This window comes from Phaseolus vulgaris, chromosome 4 (genome assembly GCF_000499845.2).
Source record: "Phaseolus vulgaris cultivar G19833 chromosome 4, P. vulgaris v2.0, whole genome shotgun sequence".
Taxonomy (NCBI): Eukaryota; Viridiplantae; Streptophyta; class Magnoliopsida; order Fabales; family Fabaceae; genus Phaseolus; species Phaseolus vulgaris.
In genome coordinates, this window is record NC_023756.2 from 5,000,696 (window position 1) to 5,022,165 (window position 21,470).

The following is a 21,470-nucleotide window of genomic DNA, read 5'->3' on the forward strand; positions in this document are numbered from 1 at the left end:
TTACGCCAACACCACTTTTCAACAAATCTTTCTTACACTTTTCTTCTTTTCTTCATTTTTTTTATTAAATTACTTTTTATATCTCTGAATTTACCTCTTATTTTCGATTATTTTGTAATTTTTATATTTAATACATCATGTTGATGTATCATTGATTTTATAGTTTTGACCCTTGTTAACTTTAATTCACGATTTCAGTTTTTTCATATTTTTATTCATTATATTTTAAAACCGGTATTTTTATTGGAATCTTGATTTTGTATGTTTTTTTTTTAATTTTAATTAATTAAACTGTTTTTTATGGTACCTTAACTGAACATTCCGAGTTCATTTTTACTAAAATAAACAAATATGAGAAATTAGAAAAAAAAATATAATTTTTTTCAAATATAAGAACTAAACTGAGAGCAAAATAAAAAGACAAAAATCACGGATAAAAAATTAAAGGGAGATTGAAATTGTTTATTACAATGTACAATATAAGATTTACTACATGTTAAATATTATCATTATGCTATTTAGTAAAAAAAATATAAATAAGAATGTCTTTAATCATCATGGTAATATCAAAATATTTAATTTTAAAATGGTTAATTTTTATTTATAAAATATTATAATGTTGATCAAAACTTACGCCTTGAATATAACATATTGATTTGCTAGTCATTACTAACTTGGTGGTATCATTATAAAAAATCACTTTTAGCGATCAACAAATTCGATCGTTAGAAGCACTACAATTGGTTGTTAAACATATTCGCGATCAAAATGGTCACCAAATAAAGATGAAAGTGAAAATCCTAGTCGCAAAGCATTCAACGATCAAATTATAAATAAGTTGCAAATTTGCAACTTAAATTTCGGTTGTTATTCCGTCACAGAGAGCTTCATCACTAGAATTCAGGGATAGAATTAGCGACAAAATTTTGATAAAAAAAATCAGTGGCTAAATCGGTGGCTGAAATAAAAGTTGATAGAGACCACCGTTTTCAGTCACTAATGGATTAAAATAATTAATTAAAAAAAGCTTGTAGTGGCTAATTCGGTGACTAAATGGAAACCCTTATAATAACGAAATTGATTTTAGTGGCTAAATATTTTTTTAATTACAACAACCGATTTTGTTTCGGTCGCTAAACAACATCTTTGTAGATATAGCCACCAAATTAATTTCGGTGACTAATTTTTATATGTATTATTAATACTTATTTAAAATGGTATTTTGACCTATTTATAAAAAAAAATTCAAACCTGTTTATAGATACTCAAAATTCAATCAAGCTAAATATGAATGAACTTCAATACATAGTTTAAGAAAGAGTTGTACACAAATTAAAAGTAAATCATATTACACAACGAAAACTGTTGAAAACAAGTTTAAAAAGTCAAATTTATTATATAATTCAACATACAACTAATCTTCTTTTGAACTATCATCTCTAATGTGTTTTTCTTTATGATGTTCACTGGTAGTGGGATCTGAAGAGTCTGATATGATATTATTCAATTGAATGTGTTGTATGATGAGTTGCATCTGCTAATTTTGTTTGCGCATCTGCTCCTTTTATTTGTGCATGGGTTCACTTTGCTCTTCATGAGTTTTCATCAATACCTCCATCTTTTCTTCAAGTGTCCGCTCCTTGACACGTTTTGTCATAAGTTCCTCATTTAACTTTTGAATACTCTCACGCATTTCTTCTATTTGATGGACTATTGGAGCTTGTCTTGTGGCAAAGTGAGCACTTGTTGAACTATTAAACCTTTTGCTCAATACACCAAGTCTATAGACATTCCCTTTTTTATTTCCACCTCCAACAACATCAATGTATATTTCATTGTCATCAATAGAGGCAACATGAGAGTTTTGCGAAGATGAACTTTCAAGCATTTGTTGTTGTTGGGCTTCTTCTCAGTGTTTCTTATATTTCTCTTAAAAATGAAGTCAAATTGATTATTGCGAAGAAAACATATAGTAAAAATTAAATTATAACTTAAATTTTATACATACCGCAAGGTCGTGAGTTTTGTCATTGACCCATTGTCCAATCTTCAATTTCTTCGTTCTCTCTACAACCTTCCAAGCAGTTGGTTGTCGTTCAAGCTCCTCTTAGTCAGCATAAATTTAATAAAAAGATATAATAGATTGTATTTAAATTAAATATAAAAAGACAACAAATATAATAATATTACCATTTACTCAAAATGAGTTGTTGTAAATATGGAACCACCACAGTAGGCTAACGATGAACATCATGTGTATGGATTCATGGACGCTCCACTTATTAATTCATTAGAAAATATAAAATTTTAAACCTAAACATAAATTACCAATTGTTTGGTAAGCAAATATATTTTGCACCATATGTTCATGGCTAAGTGTAATGTTTTAGTCATAAAATTATAGTCCACCTATTATAATTGTAGTTAGAATTATTTTCAATGTTGACTTCAGTGAAAATTACTTGTGATATCCCTAACTAATCTCATTATTGTATGACTCTTCTCAAGAAACCACCCACATATCTCAAATCATTAGTAATTAATAATTAAAATCAATTTATATACTTGCATTATTAATAAAATATAAAAAGGAAACGAAAACTATTCATTCTCCAAGCATCATCATTGTAGGTTCTTTAAACAACAATGATTTTATCACAATTGACATCATATGTCGGCCTGTCATTTCTAATTATATATACATTTCTGATGTATATTACGATTAAACTTTGTATGTATAAGTCTTGTCTTAATATATATATATTATTTTTACTATATTATATATAATATTTTTAATATTATATATATATATAATATTACAATTTTAACTGATATCTAAAATATTTTTTACTACAAAGACTGAATTGACAACAGTTTTAAAATTGTTAGAAAAAAACATTGTGAGTCATTCTTAAATACATCTATTACATAGGTAATTAGATAAATCTAACAGTTACACCTACCTATTTTTTAATTAAAATAAAAAACTAATTTAAAAGACTATAATTTTTGTAACGCATTCTTATTTGAATGATAAAGTATAAAAAAAATATAAAGTTCAAATAATGAACGCTTATAACCTATTAAATTCTAATTATCAAATATAATTAAGTAATTTAAAATATAAAAAATATTATTATTTCAATTTATACAACTAAAATACTAATTACTCAAAAATTTGAAAAATATTTACATTATTGAATATATATATATATATATATATATATAGTTAAAGAAAGTAACAATTTTTTGTTTAAAAAAAGGTGACGAAGTGATGATACATGCAAATTCCTAAATATGGACATGAGAGTGTGTATATATAAAAAAACTCTCACTTTCCTTTTTTGAACCTAAGTGTTGACAATATAGAATTTCTTTAGTAGAAAAAGAAAAGAAAGATAATTAAAAGAAGGGATAAGCATATTTGAGAGAGCACAAAATATGCAGCACATTTAAGAAAGTTAGTTGGATATAGGTGGATTTTAATGTGATAAAATATACTCTTCTTCTTTTTCTCTTTTTGGAATTTGGGACCCTACCAATTCTAACATCACTTACCACCTTTGGCATTAAATACAAGTGGGTGATGGAATCACCCATTGCTAGCTCTTTGCAATTAATCTTCTCATTTGACTTTAGGTCTTTTTGCAACCAAATTAACCTAAGTCACCTTTCATTTTTGGCTTCTCATCACTTCCAAATTCCACATTTCTCCATAGGGTAAGAGGTTTAGGTTTCAAAAATAAATTCTCAAATGGCTACTTGTGAAACCCTTACTTATACCAAGCAAATCAATTAGACTAATCATATTTTGATGTCAATCGAAATAAAAAATAATTAGTTAATATATTGACTAAATTAAATATTATTTTAGAAACTAAAAAATTATTGGTATCTGGACTAGTTTTTATTATTAATAAAATTTATAAACTTGTTTTTAAATTAATATCTAATTACCTACCAAGATTTTAACTTCCAACCACTTTAGAATCTAAATATTTAGTAGTTAAAACCTTGATTGTTAATTAGATATCAATTTAGAAATTATTTAACAATAATAGAAACTAATTTAGAAACAATTTTTTTAGTTTCTAAAATGGTCTCTAATTTAGTTACTATAACAACTAATTATTTTTAGTTTCTAAAATTAGTTTTTATTTCATAATTTTCTTGTAATGTTATCGTTATATAGGTGAGAATGAACAAAATTTTAAGATTATCTTACTTTGTCTAAATCAATCTTGCTATTCACAGTCACTAGTATATTATACAAGGTGGTTTAATTTAACTAATTTTATTCATTGTAAATTAGTAAATTTTATAAGAGTAAAAATTTGATTTTGTGCTGACTGGTTAATCTCTTATCATGGACATAAATAATACTTAATGCGAATCAATGCTGATTGTATTAGCCAAATTTGCATAATGCGTGTTTGATAAAGTTGAATGCAAAATTGGACCAAAATTATAGGACTTTAACTAAAATGCATTAATATCTTAGATAATTCAATCATTTATTATGATCTTATCCGATTCAAACTAAATAAAAATACATGTGGTCTCTGAAAATAATTTAGAATACTCTGATAATTTATTTTTATAATATTAAATTATAAATTACTAAGTATGATAAATTGTTGATTTTTATAACAATTAATCATTATATATAAAGTAATTTATAGTTAGTTAATAGTATTAAGAAATCTATAAATTGGAATCAAACATATTTTCCCCAACTTTAGCTAGTTCAAATTTAATTATCCAATCTACACTAGGAATTTAGAATTTAGAAGTATAAGCTCTCTTTGGAGAATCATCTAAAAAATCTAAAATGAAATTTAAAAAGGTTTAGATTGAGAGAAACAAAAAGCTAAAATTAAGCGAACTTGTAAATGCTTTATAATTAAAGTAATAAAAGAACTTTTTATATAAATATATTTATAAAATAAAATCTTGAAAATAATTTAATGTAAGAATTAGTTTTTAAAAATATAAAATAAAATAAAAATAAATTTTAATCTGACTCTGAGATAATTGCACGACTTGTAATTGTTGAGACAATTTAGCCATTTGTGTAGTTAATGTCTTAATCTATTGTGTTAGAATTTTATTCTGAACCAAAAGTGCATCTGAAGTATTCAACACTAACAACCCTTTCTTTTGAATACCTTGTCTATCATGTTGGGCTTGATAATGAGTTGATGTCAATGCATAAATAATCTTTGTCGCTTGTTCTACATCAACAACCATTATTGTGTCATCAGTTGCAACATCTAGGAGCATCTTAGTGTCAGATATGAGACCATTAAGAAATATGCTCAGTTGAGCAATATCTTCAAACCCATGATTTGGGCATTTTTCCAACATCATTTTGAATCTCTCTCATGTCTCACAAAAAGGTTCATCTACTCATTGTCTGAACATAGAGATTTCATACTTTGTTTTGATGTAGCGAGAGATTGGAAAACATCTTTGTAGAAATTTTTCCTCTACATCCTTCCAGCTAGTGAGACTCTGATTTGGAAATGATTTGAGTAATTCTTTAGCCTTCCCTACCAATGAAAAAGAAAAAAAATGTATAATTTTTTTCAATATCACCTGATTGAAAGCCTATTGTTCCCACCAATTCATAAAATGTAGCCAAATGTGTATATCGATCCTCATGATCCATTGCTATAAATTGATGGGTACTAATGAGACTAAGGAAAAAGGGTTCATCTCCAAGACCCTGGTGGTAGCAGGTATTTCAATACTAGAAAAATGCCTTGGCCCCTGAAGCATGGCATAATCTCCAAGTGTTCTCCTAGGAGGTGGTACTTGCTCTTCTTCCATGTTGCTTTCATCCTGAAAAATATTTGTGGGAAAAAAAGAAGTGATTGAGGGTTCCTCTCTAGTGTCTCTTTTGTTGAAAATGGTGCTTTGATGTCTTCATATTTAAGTGGAAAGCTTGAAGACCCTGTTAATGTGTGTGTTGTTTAGTTGTTTGAAACTTGTTAATTCACTCCTTAAGATGATCCAAGGTTAATTGAATCTTTACCTTTTTTAATAGATGGGATTTCTAAAAGGGTGTGAAATTTCAACCAGTTGAAATATCGATTCAACATGTTGTTTGACACTTAGTAGTTTTTAAAATGGCTTGGAAAATCTTAGCTTTGTTTTGGCTTTGTTGTCAAACAGATTCAACCGGTTGTTTCGATAAATCAACTGGTTATTTTTGTGAAAACCTTAACAAAATTCTGTTAAGTGGTTTTAATCTCTTTTAAATGATTCCAACATCTTTTAGTTTTTGATTTAACTGATTTGACCATTTGATTGGACTATAAAAAGGTTGTTATACACTCATTTGCATTAACTAAGTAAGAAAGATTAATCAAAACAATTTTCAAGATATCAAAAGCTTTGGATCATCTTAAGTGTGTGGAATACGATTGAGTTTTGTACTTCTGAATTTTAAGCTTTGAGTTACCTAGGTGTATTTTATTCCCTTCTTCCTTGAACATTGTATTTCTGTATTGGAGTGTTGTGTAGTTTAGGGGTGGCAAAGCGGGCTAGCTCACCCCGCATTGGCCTGCCCCGCACTTGGCCCGCCCCGCAAAGTTATTGCAGATTAGAATTCCCGACCCGCCCCGCATAAGAGCTGGCCCGCGATTTTTTTTTTTTTAAATTAAATATTATTTTTTTTTACATTTTGTTCTTAAAAAATTGTCAAATTAAACCTATATATTTGTTACTATCAAATCCAATTTTTTTTTCTTCCTTTTCAAACATAGTCAAACATCAAAAAATTAAACATTAAGATAAATATCAAATATCACTATTCTTCCACTTCCAAAACATTAAACATACCTAATTCCAAAACATTAAACATAAACATTAATTAAAAAACATTAAACATAAACATTATTGACATTCTTCCATTTCAATAACATTGGATGTCGCCTTAGAAGAACTTTCATTCATTTTTTCATAATTATAATCTTCTCTGTCATCTGCACACATTAAAACAATGACATTTTTTTTTCTTGTGGGTTAGCGGGCCAGCCCGCCTCGCCCCGCTGCTGGCCCGTGCGGACTGCGGGCTAATGCAAGGCGGGCTAATGCGGGTTAGCGGGTTGAAAAGGTTAGCCCACCCCGCGTTTTTTACCTGCGGGCCGTGAGCCAGCCCGTATGGCCCGCCCCGCTTTGCCATCCCTAGTGTAGTATCAGAAGGTTGTTCTGGAAACTGTGTTGGTTTGCCAAAGAGTGGTGTGTGTTCTTGAGGGGTTCAAGATCATCACTTTTGGTGTGTGTTTTGTAATCGATTACATAGTGAATTTTCAGTGGTTAGTTGAGGACTGAATGTAGCTCTTGGTTAAGAGTGAACCAGTTTAAACATCTTGTGTGAATCTCTCTATCCCTACACTCATTAAACTATTTTAATATTGTTTTTCAAATATGCTGGTATAAACAACCATATGTTTCGTGAAAACAACTGGTTGATTTTCTGAAATCAAACTTAAAAACAATTTTCTTTTGGTTGAACAAAATTTTCAATTGATTGATTCTTCATAACTTTTCACTTTAGCTTCAATCTTTGCGAAAATCATTTAAAAACAACCCCTAGGCCACTTACCATTTTATGGTCAATGGTAAGTGGCCTAGGGGTTCAAATGCTTTTTTCATCTGTTTGATTCCTAAGAATGATAATCCGCAACAACTTAATTATTATAGACCGATATCGTTGGTAGGGTGTGTGTATAAAACAATTTCGAAGATTTTGGCTATCAGGTTAAAAAAAATGATCAGTAAAGTTATTGACGTTAGGAAATCTGCCTTTCTTCAAGGAAGCAGGTTATTGAATAATATTATGGTAGCCAATGAAACCTTAGAAGAGTTGAAGAGGAAGAAGAAAAGTTGTGTGTTTTTTAAGGTGGATTATGAGAAGGCATATGACTCTCTGAGGTGGGATTTTATATATTATATGCTAGGAAGGCTTGGCTTTTGTGTAAAGTGGATTTCTTGGATTAAAGCTTGCTTGGAATTAGCGTCGATGTCAATTCTTGTAAACGGGAGTCCTACTAAGGAATTTATTCCAAAGAAAGGGCTGAGGCAAGGTGATCTGTTAGCTTCATTCTTGTTTCTTATAGCGGCTGAAGGGTTAGCCAGGGTATCTAGGACTGCAGTTCATTTTTCTCACTCTTTTGTATTTTGATTAACATGACAATATTGTGTCCTTTGATTGATATTGATGTCCGTATAAAAATCATTTATATCGATTTCTCGCATATAAAATTTTGAAGATGCTTCTTAAATATCGATTCCTCGCATATTTATAAAAACAACATATTGTAGTTATCATTTTAGCTTGTTTCTAGCCCCTTTTGAAGGAAATTTGACCTAGTTTCTAAAAGAACAAGCTTAGGATGCGGTTTTAACTTAGTCAAACCCTAAAGGCGGTCCCTCACACATTTACCACCCTACCCTTGCCCTTCTTTCCCACCAAGGCTCCCATTCCTATAAATAGGGTGCCTTAATCTATTTATTTTCATGTTGAAATTTATAGAAGAAAGGAAACTCTACACAATTTGTGAGAGATTTGTGAGCTCTTTGCTTAGGTCTTATCTTGTGAGAGTGAGGCTCTTCAAGTGGCGACCTTCCACACTTATCCTAGGAAATCCACATTCCAAGTGGCGTGTTCTCCTCTTTGCCATCTCCATAAGCTTTCTCTATTCCACCTCTTCTTCCATTTTCCATTACTCCATTTATCTTTATGTGTTTATGTTCTTATTTGCTTCCACTGTCAATTCAAAATTTTATATTCTTTGTGTCTCCTTCAATATTATATTCTTTATGTTCCTTTTCATGTTCAATTAATTTTCGCCTTTCATCATCAATCATCATATAATTGTCATTTTTCTCTTTGCCCTTGTGAAGTGAACCTTCACACTTACTTAACCACTTGGTTAAGTTCGTGTCCAATGGAAATATTCTTAGGGTTCTCACCATATTATTTCTAAAATCTCAATCATAAGTAAAGTGTCATCATCTAAAATGAACAACTCTAAATTCAGCTCACATCAAAAGAAGACTTTTGCACAAGCCTTAAATAATGCACGTGATATCCTCTTTCACAATTGTCTTCTCCTTACATCAAGAGAGATTTGATATCTGTTCAGATTGATGAAGATGTGTATCTTGTAGATCTTGAAGATTGTAGAAATCACCTTCATGGAAGAGTAATACTATTCAAAGGTGACAAATCTCTTACTCATATGGACGTGTGCAAAACAACTTGATTTTGCTTGGAAATCTCTAGGATCTTAGAGAGTTATTCCTTTGGGAAAAGAATTTTATGAATTGGCTTTTTCTTCCCTTGAAGACGTGAGAATACTCCTAGTAGGGGATCTTGGAATCTTAATTTGTGTATCTCGAGAGTCTTTGCTTGGACTAAAGACTCTATGTCATCTTCCATGACACTCATCAAACCTCAATGTTAGGTCAAAATCCATGGTCTTCCTATGAAATATTGGCAACCAAAAGCATTTTTCTTTATAGCGAGAGACATTGGTACACCATGAATAAATCTAGAGGTTTTTTTGCTAGAGAGCTAGTTGATATAATATGCTATCTGTTTTACCTAATCAAATTTTGGTGGAAAGACATGGTTTTTATTTTATTGCTGATATTGAATTTGAGAAGTTGCCTCCATTTTGCTCTTCATGCAAAATGATAGGGGCATGATATTTATAAATGAACACGACATCCTAATAACCTCAATAACATGACCAAATTGCCTACTCATTTTGTCAAAACCTGTTGTTGTACAATATAAACTTGTGATTGTCCGAACCAAAGAAACTAATGATGTCACAGAGAAATAGAATTCCATTATAGAGGTACAAATATATTATGTACTCGTTAGTAATGCTATTGATCTTGATACCCTTGTTGAAATTGTTGTTATCCAGGTAGAGAACATATCTCTTGTAGGTCAAAAGTTTAAGAAACCTATTGAAGATGTATGGGCGGGTTCATGATATCATGATGATATTTTTGCTAATATGCTATCTTTGAAAGACGTCTATGAATATGATGATTTGCTACGAAAAAAAGGAACTCCTTGCCTCTTAAAAATTTTGGTCTTTTAGATGGGTATTCTCATCTCATCTCAAATATGCAATTTCTAAATCCGTTTCTTAAGATTTAGTCTTATAAAATTGTTTTGAATTTCTTTTAGGTGATGAACAAGAGGATAAAGAGTCATGCCCGACCATCTTGCCAGCAAATACAGTTGAATCTACCTAGTTGGTATTTTCTTAGAAGAATCCATTAAGTGAAGATGATGAATTAGTTCAAACCTCCAAGAGACCAAGACGTTCTTTTAAAGCTGAAGTCAGAGCCAATAAGATGACCTCAAAAACTGGTCAACCCAAGAAAAAATAATGGTAGTGACGTTCAACAATATCATAGGATTTTATTATCATTGTCGAATGCAAACGAGGATCCATGTGATTGATTTTTTGGGATTTCAATTGTTCTTTTTCATTATTATCTTTTAAAGAGCTACATATTAGAGAAAGTTTTTTTTGTTTGCGTTATTATCTTTATTTTATTTTTATTTAAACTCTCAATGTACGTCCTTAGGCTATTTATGAGAGTTTCTTAATTTTTATTTTCGTATGTATTTAGTCTAGTCCGTCATTTTCTTTTTTTTTTAATTTTATGCTATTTTTAATGTGATAATACATGTGGTCTAACATGAGTTTTATTAAAATAAAAAGATATGCTATTGATACACAGTAATCCATCACGTTGAAAAAGTTTGCTATGATAAGACAGTGATATACCTAGAAATGACATAACAAATCTTTACATCAATTTTCCTTGTACCAACTTGATAAATATTTATGTTTTCATCAATGAGGTAAACGTTGATACTCGCAACAATTTATGTTGAAAGTTTACTATAATAAGAGAGTAATAGAAAATAAAAAAGAGAAGTGTGTCAAAATAACTAATATCACACATAATTGTAAATAATAATGTTACATTCCAACCTTAATTTATTTACTAGAAATTTTCTTAACTTTCATTCCATCTTAGGATAAGTGTGCTTGGATACAAATTTGATTTTAGACGATGATAATTAATTTTAGTTAAAATTGATTTTGAAAGAAAGTGATTTATAATTAAACATACTTTATCAATTGTGATTTTAATAAAATTAAAGTTTTTTTTCTATAACTTTATCAAATTAGTTTTACGTATAAAATAATTAACATTTTAGCAGAAATGAATCGTTAATAAAGTTGAAAGATCGATAAAATAGTGATTAAAAAATTACTTTTGAATGTAATTATTAAAGTGCATTTGAATAATATAAATAAAAGAAAACTAAAAAAATCAAATTTAACCCAAAAAATAATTCAGATCATGTTTGAATTAAAATTGAGAATATATTTTAATGTGTTCCATACACATTTCAAACTCGAAAGTAAAAAGAAATTAGAAGAAATAAATTATTATTAAACGATTTTTAAATTCACCTCTAAATATAGTTTTTGTTTTTATTAAAGTAACATATATCTCACGGTGAAGAGACAAATATTTTGATGAAGTCAAGTACTAGTTAAGGGAGAAATTCTCATTTTCATTAAATTGCAAGATAAAAAAGTATAGATAAAATAAGTAGCTAATATGAAAAAAATATTATTCTTCACTTATATTTTTTAACTCGTTCTTATATTTTTAACAAAAAATTAATGATATTTTTTGGTACAAAATGAGTAATATTTATTAAACAGGGTTTTGTTTATAAATTTTTAAAACTAATTATAATAAATCTTTCAACATATTCCATTTAGAGATTTATTTTAAAATTCAATAAATTTGTATATATTTTGAAAATAAATTATCTGTTGATGTATTCTTAAATTAAAAACAAAAAGTAACTTCGCAAAAACTATTATTGTGTGTTTAGTTTGATGTTTGAAAAGAATGTTAAAAATAAGCTATTTAAAATAATTACAATTTCAACAAGAATCATAAATCTGCCTTTTGATTTAATCAATTGAAACCAAACATGCATTACATTATTAGAACTTTTTTTAAAAAATATCTATAAAAATTTACACAATTTGAATTTTCTACAGATTTTTTGATAATGTTTATAAAATTTTACGAATTATTTATAAAAAAATTCCCAATTTTTTTAATAGTGGATAAATATTAATATACAATATAATAATCTATCTAAATATTACTATTATTATTATATCTTACACTAAATTTCCGTTTTGCATGCTAGAAAACGGAGGCCAGTGATAAATTGACACGTGGAGGGTCCACTTTAAGGTATCTGACGACGTTCTTGCTCTGCTCTACTTAAGTTAATACAATGAAAAAATTACAGATTTTTTCTTAATAACAACACACACCTACGACAGCTGTCGCAACGCGCCCGTGAGGCACACGCGAGTTCCGAACATGGCGGAGGCAAACAGCGCGTGTTGGTGACGCGAAGCAGGCACGACTGAGAGAATTGTTTTTGCCAAAAATAGCTTAACCGAGTAAAGCACGATAAAAAGAAACTTGTATGAAACAGGAAACTGAGACCAACCCTAAGCTGCACTCCATTTTATGGTGGAGATTGGAAGAAGATAAAAGAGAAAAGAAAAAAGAGAACATTTGAGGATGAAAATGCTTTGTAAAGAGAGATAAACACTTACAACTATAGTGGTGTTGTTTGCTTTCTTATCTTTCTCTCTCTCTTAATTTTTCCTCTCTCTAGGGTTCCAAGTTTTGAACTTCAGAACTCTCTTGTTTTTCACAAATTTGGCTGCACTTGGGTACTGACCCAGAAAAGAAGGTTCAACAGGTACCTAAGAGAAGGAAGGGGTGGAAAAAAATAGAAACTGTACGTATGAAAGAAGAAATAAACCAATAAATAAGAAAAGGGTAAATTTTGAATAAGAGTGGGGAATAGAATAACACAACAATAGTATTAATATTGATAACAATTAAGTGGGAAAAATATGGGGAGGGGAAGAGTGGAACTCAAAAGGATAGAGAACAAGATAAACAGGCAGGTAACGTTTGCAAAGAGGAGAAATGGCCTTCTCAAGAAAGCCTATGAGCTTTCTGTTCTCTGTGATGCTGAGGTTGCCCTTATCATCTTTTCCACCCGTGGCAAGCTTTATGAATTTTGCAGCAGTTCAAGGTATGTGTTTCTGCGTTTTTGCACTCATTCTTATCTCAAATTTATGTTTGTATGTGCAAATATCTATACTAGATTGTTTATGTTTGAGATAATTAGTATTTTCTTATTTACTTTTCCTTGTTTTTTTATATTCCATCATAACTGCTTGAATCTTATTCTTAGTGTGTGAGTTTGCTGATTCTGTGAGTTCTACTGGCCTGAGAAGAACTTTCATGTTTCTCTTTCCTACTTTTTTTTATCTCTTTCCAATGAGGCTGGTGTTGGAGGAATTAATCAATCTTTGAACTTTGGTTTGGTCTTTTGAATGCAAGGTTGTGAGATCTGGTGATGTAGTTCATGATCTGAGAAATAAGTGATGTTTTGTTTTCCTGTACGGAAATTTTTTTGGTGGATTTTGTAGATGGATGGTTTACCTTTCCTTTTATGTTTTCTCTTACCCCTCATGCTTTGAGGGGTTTCTTCTTAATTGAATGTGATTTCTTTTCCTGCTTGGACTCTTTCTACAAACTAAGAAGGCATAGATCTGTGTTTTTTCATATTAAGCTGATTTTGTTTGTTTTGTTTGTTTTTCCTTAAAAAAGTTTGGTTATATCTATGTATGTGAGCTGCTGACCAAGATGTATTAGCAGCAGTACTTGATTGTCCTGAAATGAAGTTCTATGACAACTTGAACACATCTTAAGTCCAATGAAACAAGGACAGAATGTAAGCATCCAGTGTGCTGCACCAAAAACAAATAAACACTATATGTTCACTCTAAAACAAATAGTTGGACATTGGAAAGCAATAAAGGGTGTTTTATTTCATCACCTTACTACTGTTTATCAGTGTACGGAACCTTTTCCCTGAATTTGCTGCATTTAATAGATATTTCTTTTTCTTATAAAGGGAAACATTATTATTATTATTATATCTATCTAACCATATATATATATATATGTATATTTATTATATAATGTGATTTTAGTATTTTCCATGTAAAATTTTTATTTTCTTTTCTGCACTTTTTATGTTAACTAATTATACTTTCTTCTCTACCCCTTTAATTAGTTTTTATACTTTTTTTTTTTTCTGTGTCATCGTACAGATTTGTATTATACCTTACTATTATAAAAGCCAAGTACTTCACTAATGAATTTATTAGCACTGAAAATTGATAGGACAAATATGAGGTTATGAGTCTATCTCATTGAGGTTGGATGGCGAGAAAGTTTGTTATGCTGAATATTTATGACAGTAAAGTATGGGGAGAAAGTTTGCTATGGTGAACATTTAATGACAGTAAATTAAACCATGTTATTTTTTTTTACTTCTCTTAATTTTTGTTGATTTCTCTGTCCTCTAGTGACGAATTAGACATTAAGAATGATTTTCTATTGAAATAAATTCTTACACCTAGGTGTTCTTTCTCATAGTATTATATAATTTATATTATATAAGGACAACTGCACAACAGACTGATTTTAAAGGCTATTTTGTCAGCAAATGTGATTATATTGCTTGATTGCTATTGAAGAATTCAGATCTGTGTCTCAACTTAAGTTGTTGTATAAGTAATGCTATTTATGCTTTTATTAAGTTTTGACACAACCCCATGCACACATGTGTTTTTCATTAAGAAGTGCAGGTGCATGCATGAATTTGGGTTTAACTGTAACTACAAGGTGTAAATATAGTTCTTCATGTCTAGGGCTTTGAAGGTATATTCTCTCTTGTTTTAGTATGTTGACCATTAAAATGAGTAAATTATATAAAAATACAAGAGCTTTATTATTTATCTTCTAATTTTTGTAAAGTTGCTCATAGAAGTCATGTCTTTTTCTTCTAAGTTCTGACCAGTTTGATATGCTAACTTCTCATTGTATTGCTACTAAAGATCAAGTGAATCAATACAGGGAAAATAGTGCTGAACATACAGAAACTTTTTATTTTTATTTTTTATCAGCAGATTAAACTCAATTCTAGATACATTTTTTTATCTCAGACAGTGGAAATTTTGCAGTGATATTGTTGTGTGAACTTGCATTTTTCTTCAAAATTTGCCCTAGAAATCAAGGTCCTGATATATTAGATAGTAGTATATAGCACAAGTGCTTTACTAGTTCATTAGATTCATATAGATAGACCATTAATCACCACTCACTTCAACACCAAGCTAATTGTTCCAGGCCATTGCATGTGTGTTTTCTGCAGCCTTATTATATTGCATCTCATTAACCCCTCTATCAACTATTTGATGTGCTAGTTTAGGAAGCTAGTAAGAAAATTGTAGATTTTTACTTTATAATTTGAAACCATTTTATTTGTTTTTATTCATCTTGGAACGTCAAAGGTAAGAGTGATTTAGATGAATAATATATATAATATAGTGTGCTATAATTAAGTAGTGTTGTATGGCTATTCATACACATTCATCAATTTTACTTGTTCTTCCTTTCTTTCTGGAATCTGCAGCATGCTCAAAACACTTGAAAGGTACCAAAAGTGCAGCTATGGTGCAGTGGAAGTCAGCAAACCTGCCAAAGAGCTTGAGGTATGAAAGTCTTTGTTTAATACTTTTTGTTCCAAAATAACAGCAGTTTAGGCATTAAAAAGGAATATTAAAGTTTTTTATTTTATCAGCAAAGGAATATTAAAGTATTAATAATTTTTTCTTAATTTGTTTCTAAATATCTATTGAGAAAATAAATGAATTTATTACATATAAAAAGTATTGCATTTTTCAAGAAAAAGATTATTTTAGTAAAATTATTTTACTAAATAATATGGTTATTTTTATTCTTAATAGTGTGAAAAAAACTTTAAATTACCGTTGTTAATTATAGGATGAAGGTAGTAACATTACAGAAATAACATCTCTTAACATTTTCACTTAGGAAAGCCTTGTTAATTGCAAGAACTTTGATTGGCAACATATGAAAAAATATATTATGTAAATTATGTTTTCCATTAAATATGGCAAGCCACTTTGTTATTCTTCATTTGTCATTTGCTTTTGTAGCAGAGCAGCTATCGTGAGTACTTGAAGCTGAAAGGAAGATTTGAATCTCTTCAGAGGACACAAAGGTAAATTTCATGTGAAAGAATTTTGTAAAACTCCTTTCAAATTAGTACTAAAAAAACCAATAACTTGGCTTTTACCATTTTTTTTTTGTGGGTTAAGGTTTGAGAAAACTTTCTTCCATTCAGTTAGTCATCATTATTAAATTTGTCATAATTTTCAAAAATGGTTTACCATTTGCATCAGTAGCAGTGTTTTCATTAAGACCATGTACTTTGTTCCATGCTGCAGAAACCTTCTAGGTGAAGACTTGGGCCCATTAAATACCAAAGAACTTGAGCAGCTTGAGAGGCAACTAGATTCATCTCTCAAGCAAGTGAGGTCGACAAAGGTAATAAAATATCAGTGTTAATTTTTCAAAAAGTTACACAGAAATTTTATTAATATGATACTTATGCTATTGCATTGGCCCTGGTGTAGTTTTTCTCCATCTTTCTATAGGATATTTTCTATATACAAAGGTATATTTGGGACATGTTATTCATATGGTTGGAAAAGCTAATTGAAGAGTCTGATGTTCCCTTATGGAAAGCTGATTGCTAATTATCTGACTCTATCTGGAACATTACTTTGCAGACTCAATTCATGCTGGACCAGTTAGCTGATCTTCAAAATAAGGTATATAGTGTTAGCATAGTTGTAGAACAAAGAAACTTTATTTTTAGCTAACACTTTCAAGCTATTGTTTGCTTACAGGAACAGATGTTGGTAGAAGCAAACAGAGCTTTAACCATGAAGGTAACATTGAACACTATCCATAAAGTTAATCCTACAACAAGCATGATGGGAAAATAGCATTCCTCTTGCTTCATTCTAGCAAAATAAATTTGTAGAAGATATACATCTGACTTTATGTTGCAAATTTTGCTTACATTCGTTCCTATAAATCCATTTAGAAGTACAACCTTCCATCTCACATCTTGACCAATCAGATTGGAATTGGATATTTGGAAGTTAAAGTGTTCTAGCAAACAATCCTTAGGATTAGTCTAAGAAGTGAATTCAGAAATGAATTTCTCCACAAAAAATGATAAAAACCTTGTCAATGATTATGCATTGATATTATTGTTGTTGTTCTGTTGCATAATGTGATTGTGCACTTGTTTTTAATATTTTACAATATGGAAACTCTATTCAGAAGTGTTTAATGAAAGTGGTAACCTTGTATCTTCCACTCACATTAATCTCCTCTAATGATGATTTGGTGCATGACTGCTATGTTGGCAGCTGGATGAAATCAATTCAAGAAACCAGTATAGGCAAACATGGGAAGCTGGCGATCAAAGTATGCCTTATGGTACTCCGAATGCTCATTCTCAAGGCTTCTTCCAGCCTTTGGAATGCAATCCAACATTGCAGATAGGGTAATATATAATCAGTTTCTTGTATTTTTGTGCTGAGGGTGATTTTGAATTCTATTTTAATGCATGTCCCTTGATGCAGTTCCGACTACAGGTACAACCCTGAAGCCTCAGATCAGCTAACTGGGACAACTCAAGCTCAACAAGTGAACGGTTTTATTCCTGGATGGATGCTTTGAGCTAAGCTAAGTATTTAGCTGGCTACATAAATAAAATTAGCAGACACCTAAGGCCAAAGTCAAAATGCCTCTTGATGTTGGAAATGTGTAAATGCTGCTTGTGCTTCTATTATTTGTTTTGGCATAAAAACAGCAGTGACTGACTTAAAACTATTAAAACTTTAGCCATTGACATTTGGCTTGTAAGAAGGTTACAGTATGTTGAATATCTTTGAAGGACTAGTATTATCTGACTGAATGACCAGTTAATGTCATTTTCCTTTTGCAATCAGTTACTATTCTGACTGCTTTAACTACTGTTTTTGAACTTCTTGCATTCATTGGTGGGAGATTGTACTATGTTATGAGAATTTTGTAAATTTTACTGAGGCTATGACAATGTCACTTGAATTTATTGTGCAAAAAGGAGGAAAAAACTCATTGGAGATATAATCCCTGGCCACATCTCCTCAATTGTAATGTTGATGTCAAATGGTCAATTGATTTTTCCGTTTGATATCTTAACCAGCAACCTTAGAGTTTCGTAGATTATCATTAACTGCATCAGGGATAATATGTAAACAGAAAATCCTTAGAGATGAAGTATTAGGAAGAGATGCTAAAGGGTCTTTCTGCCGCTGGGGCATAAGAAGGAAGCTGGCACTAGGATCTAGCCATTGTTAAGGATTCTGAAGAAAGAAGTTACACAAGTGAAGATCAACTTTAGTAGGTAGGGTGTTTGCTTTGCAATGTTGATCTCTGATAGAATACTACTCCTTTTGAGATTATCATAAGCTTTTTCAATATCCATTTCATATATAGCCCATCTTTTTGCTTAGAATTCTTGAGTGGACTGGATGATGAGACAATGACCCTGCATTGTCTTAAGTAGTTGTACTCAAAAGGTGATATTATGAACAATAATTGGTTTCATTCTATTATCATCGGTTTTGGTTAGTGCCCTGCAGTCAACTGCAGTTGCTCTAAATTGAGTTAGTAAATTCAATTAAACTGTGTATAACACTGGTTCAAGCAGAGATCAGAAAACGTGTACCTTGTAATCTTCTAGACTGTTACAGTGACACTCTTGCATATTTTTTATGAACTTGGAGATTTTATTCTCTATATGAACTGTACCTTGTAATCTCAAAAATATTTGTTGCAGAATTAATATGCTTCCCAAAAATAATGTGCTGGACTGAATCTTGAAATAATGCCTACTGTAATTTATCCAATCTGACGAAATCAAATCCTCAATGTTTATTGATCAGAACATGAAATTCAGATCTGTTAGTTATCACTTAATATTACAAGAGTTACATTAGAAACAAGTATAAAAATATTTATCAGTCAAACCAAATGTAAGTTAAAATAGAAGAAAAGATTTTACAAGTATTACTGGTAGTATCAGATTAATCTAAAGAAAAATCTTAAACACCAACAAACCACATATATATATATATATATATATATATATATATATATATATTCTTAAAAAGTAAGTATGTATTATGCAAAATAAACTTAAAATTTATTGACTACCTCAACAATATTATAGATGTTGCATCTAAGTTTTATCTAAAATAAAAAAGTTTATGCAGTATATCAGATTTCAATCTTTTTATCAGTAAATTAGTGATTATGCATCAGCTACTAAGATATTACTGACTGATTTTAGTTGGTCACTAATTAAAGCAGTGGTCATTTTGACTGATTTTTCAGTCATTATTTAGTGACAGTGACTTCTATGTAATTTGATTATGCAGTGGGTGGGGGCTGTTAAATTAGCATGGAAGGAAGTGAATTGGGGTGTGGGAAAGGGATGAAAGTGGCAGAAGTGGGAGGGTGGTTGGAGATGTGAAAATGAGAAAATAGAGAGAAGAGGGAATTGAGGACCACAAGAAGTGGTGGCCATGCCTCCACCAGTCATTCATTCTTTTTCTCCCACCACTTGTTTTTGTTTGTCATCTGAACTTCCATTCCTCTGAAAACAATAATCATTTCTAACTTTTTGGGCCAAGGCATCTCACAACCTTCTTATCATGGATTTGATACTCAACTTCAAATGCCATTCTTTTGCCAATCAATTGAACACTTGATTCATTAAGTTGTTCACTGATAGTGTTCATCATTCATTGCTTCTGTGTGTTTGCTTAGTCAATTCTTTTCCAACAATCAGAGAAACACATTCTTTAAACACATGTTATATCATGGATTCAAATTCATTGAAAAACATAAAATTTGACTGGCTTCACTCACTTCTTAAACTAGCTTCACTCATGTTTTTATAAGTTTTTATAAACTCTAAACAAGAATAAAAGAAAAAAAAACATCCAGAAGAATGTCTTAGAGAGTGCATTACTAACACCTTTCTTAATTAGATTATGTGTGTTTGATTGAGTGTTTCAAAATATGAAACTGGGTCACATGAAAAAATCAATATTACATTTTTTTTCTAAAAATATTTTATGTTAGACATGACAAACAAAAAACAAATATCCAAACACATCAAGGTAAAGGTTATGTTAGAGTTTGTTGTACTGTGTTTTCAATGTTGGAAATTATTTTGTAAAATAAACTTGAAGAAATTTTTTCATATGACAATAAGAAAATAATATTTGTTATGTATATTAACTTGAAAGTAATTTTATATGAGAAAATAAAAATTCAGCTTACTAAATTTAATTTTAGAACATGTTTTTGAAATAAATTAAAACATAATCATTCTTGTTTTTATAATTTAAAATAAAAATAAAATATGTTACTTCTGTTAAGAATATTTGTTAATATCTCTTATTTAAATTATTTTTTGAAAATATTTCAGTTTTTTTAGAAATATATTTTATATAAACATAAAAGTAAATTTATTTATTATTTAGATTTAGAAAAATCAAGATTGAAATATTATTAATATTTGATATTATGTTATATATTATCATATATACAGCGAATAAAATAAATCACAAATTTCTTCACATGATATATTTTATATATTTCTAAAATATAAAAGTCTCAACATTTTAGTTCTGTTAATTTATAATGATAAATGTATAATTATTTTTTTAAATACTTAAATGTATTTTTATTTTGAAAAAAAAAGAGTTAAAAAGAGAATATCATTTATTTCTTTACATTAATTAATTATTGGGTAAGTAAGTTGTGCACCAACTTGTTGATATGTTGGACTAAGCAAAACCTTCAAATGTTTGTTTATGATGGAAGAAAGAAAGAACTTGATGTGGTTGAGAATGAATATTATGACTTGTATATATATTACAAAGAAAAAATTATGCAAACTTGTGAAGTGTAACAATCAAAAGGTAATCCTTTCAAAAAGCAATCAATAAGTAATAAAGGGTTGAGTAGAGTGTGATCCATAGAGACTTAATTGAGTATCAAGTATAGATTAAGCAACTTTAATGATGAAAGTTTGTCTCTCATAGTTAGTAAAAAAAAAATGAAAATTTAACTAAACAAGACATTTACTTTAAATCTTAATTTTACACACACTAAGCTTATGATTACCAATTAGAACCCTAATTTCCTAGATGATCTTACTTAAGAAGCATCTACTAGGTTCAAACTTATCACACAATTTTGTTCCTATGATCCATGCGCACTATTTACCTTAAGTATAGACTACACTATAAGAAAATCATTAAACAGAAATTAAATTTAAAGATAAAAAATAA

At 29.7% G+C, this 21,470-nt stretch overlaps 1 protein-coding gene and 1 pseudogene across 2 annotated transcripts; both read left to right on the top strand.

The window, feature by feature from the left end:
- Positions 1-5,338: 5,338 nt before the first annotated feature.
- Positions 5,339-5,444, top strand: LOC137838951 (small nucleolar RNA R71; annotated as a pseudogene).
- A 7,098-nt stretch (positions 5,445-12,542) lies between these two features.
- LOC137837027 (agamous-like MADS-box protein MADS2) lies at positions 12,543-18,070 on the top strand. Of its 2 annotated transcripts, none has more exons than XM_068645845.1 (8): positions 12,543-13,198; positions 15,653-15,731; positions 16,203-16,264; positions 16,491-16,590; positions 16,836-16,877; positions 16,956-16,997; positions 17,487-17,623; positions 17,703-18,070. In XM_068645845.1, exons 1-8 carry the CDS (start codon positions 13,014-13,016, stop codon positions 17,797-17,799), a joined length of 744 nt encoding a protein of 247 aa, XP_068501946.1. In that variant the 5' UTR covers positions 12,543-13,013; the 3' UTR covers positions 17,800-18,070. The 2 variants fall into 2 exon arrangements, with proteins under 2 accessions (XP_068501946.1, XP_068501945.1); XM_068645844.1 differs by having other exon boundaries at positions 12,590-13,198; positions 16,200-16,264.
- Positions 18,071-21,470: the final 3,400 nt, after the last annotated feature.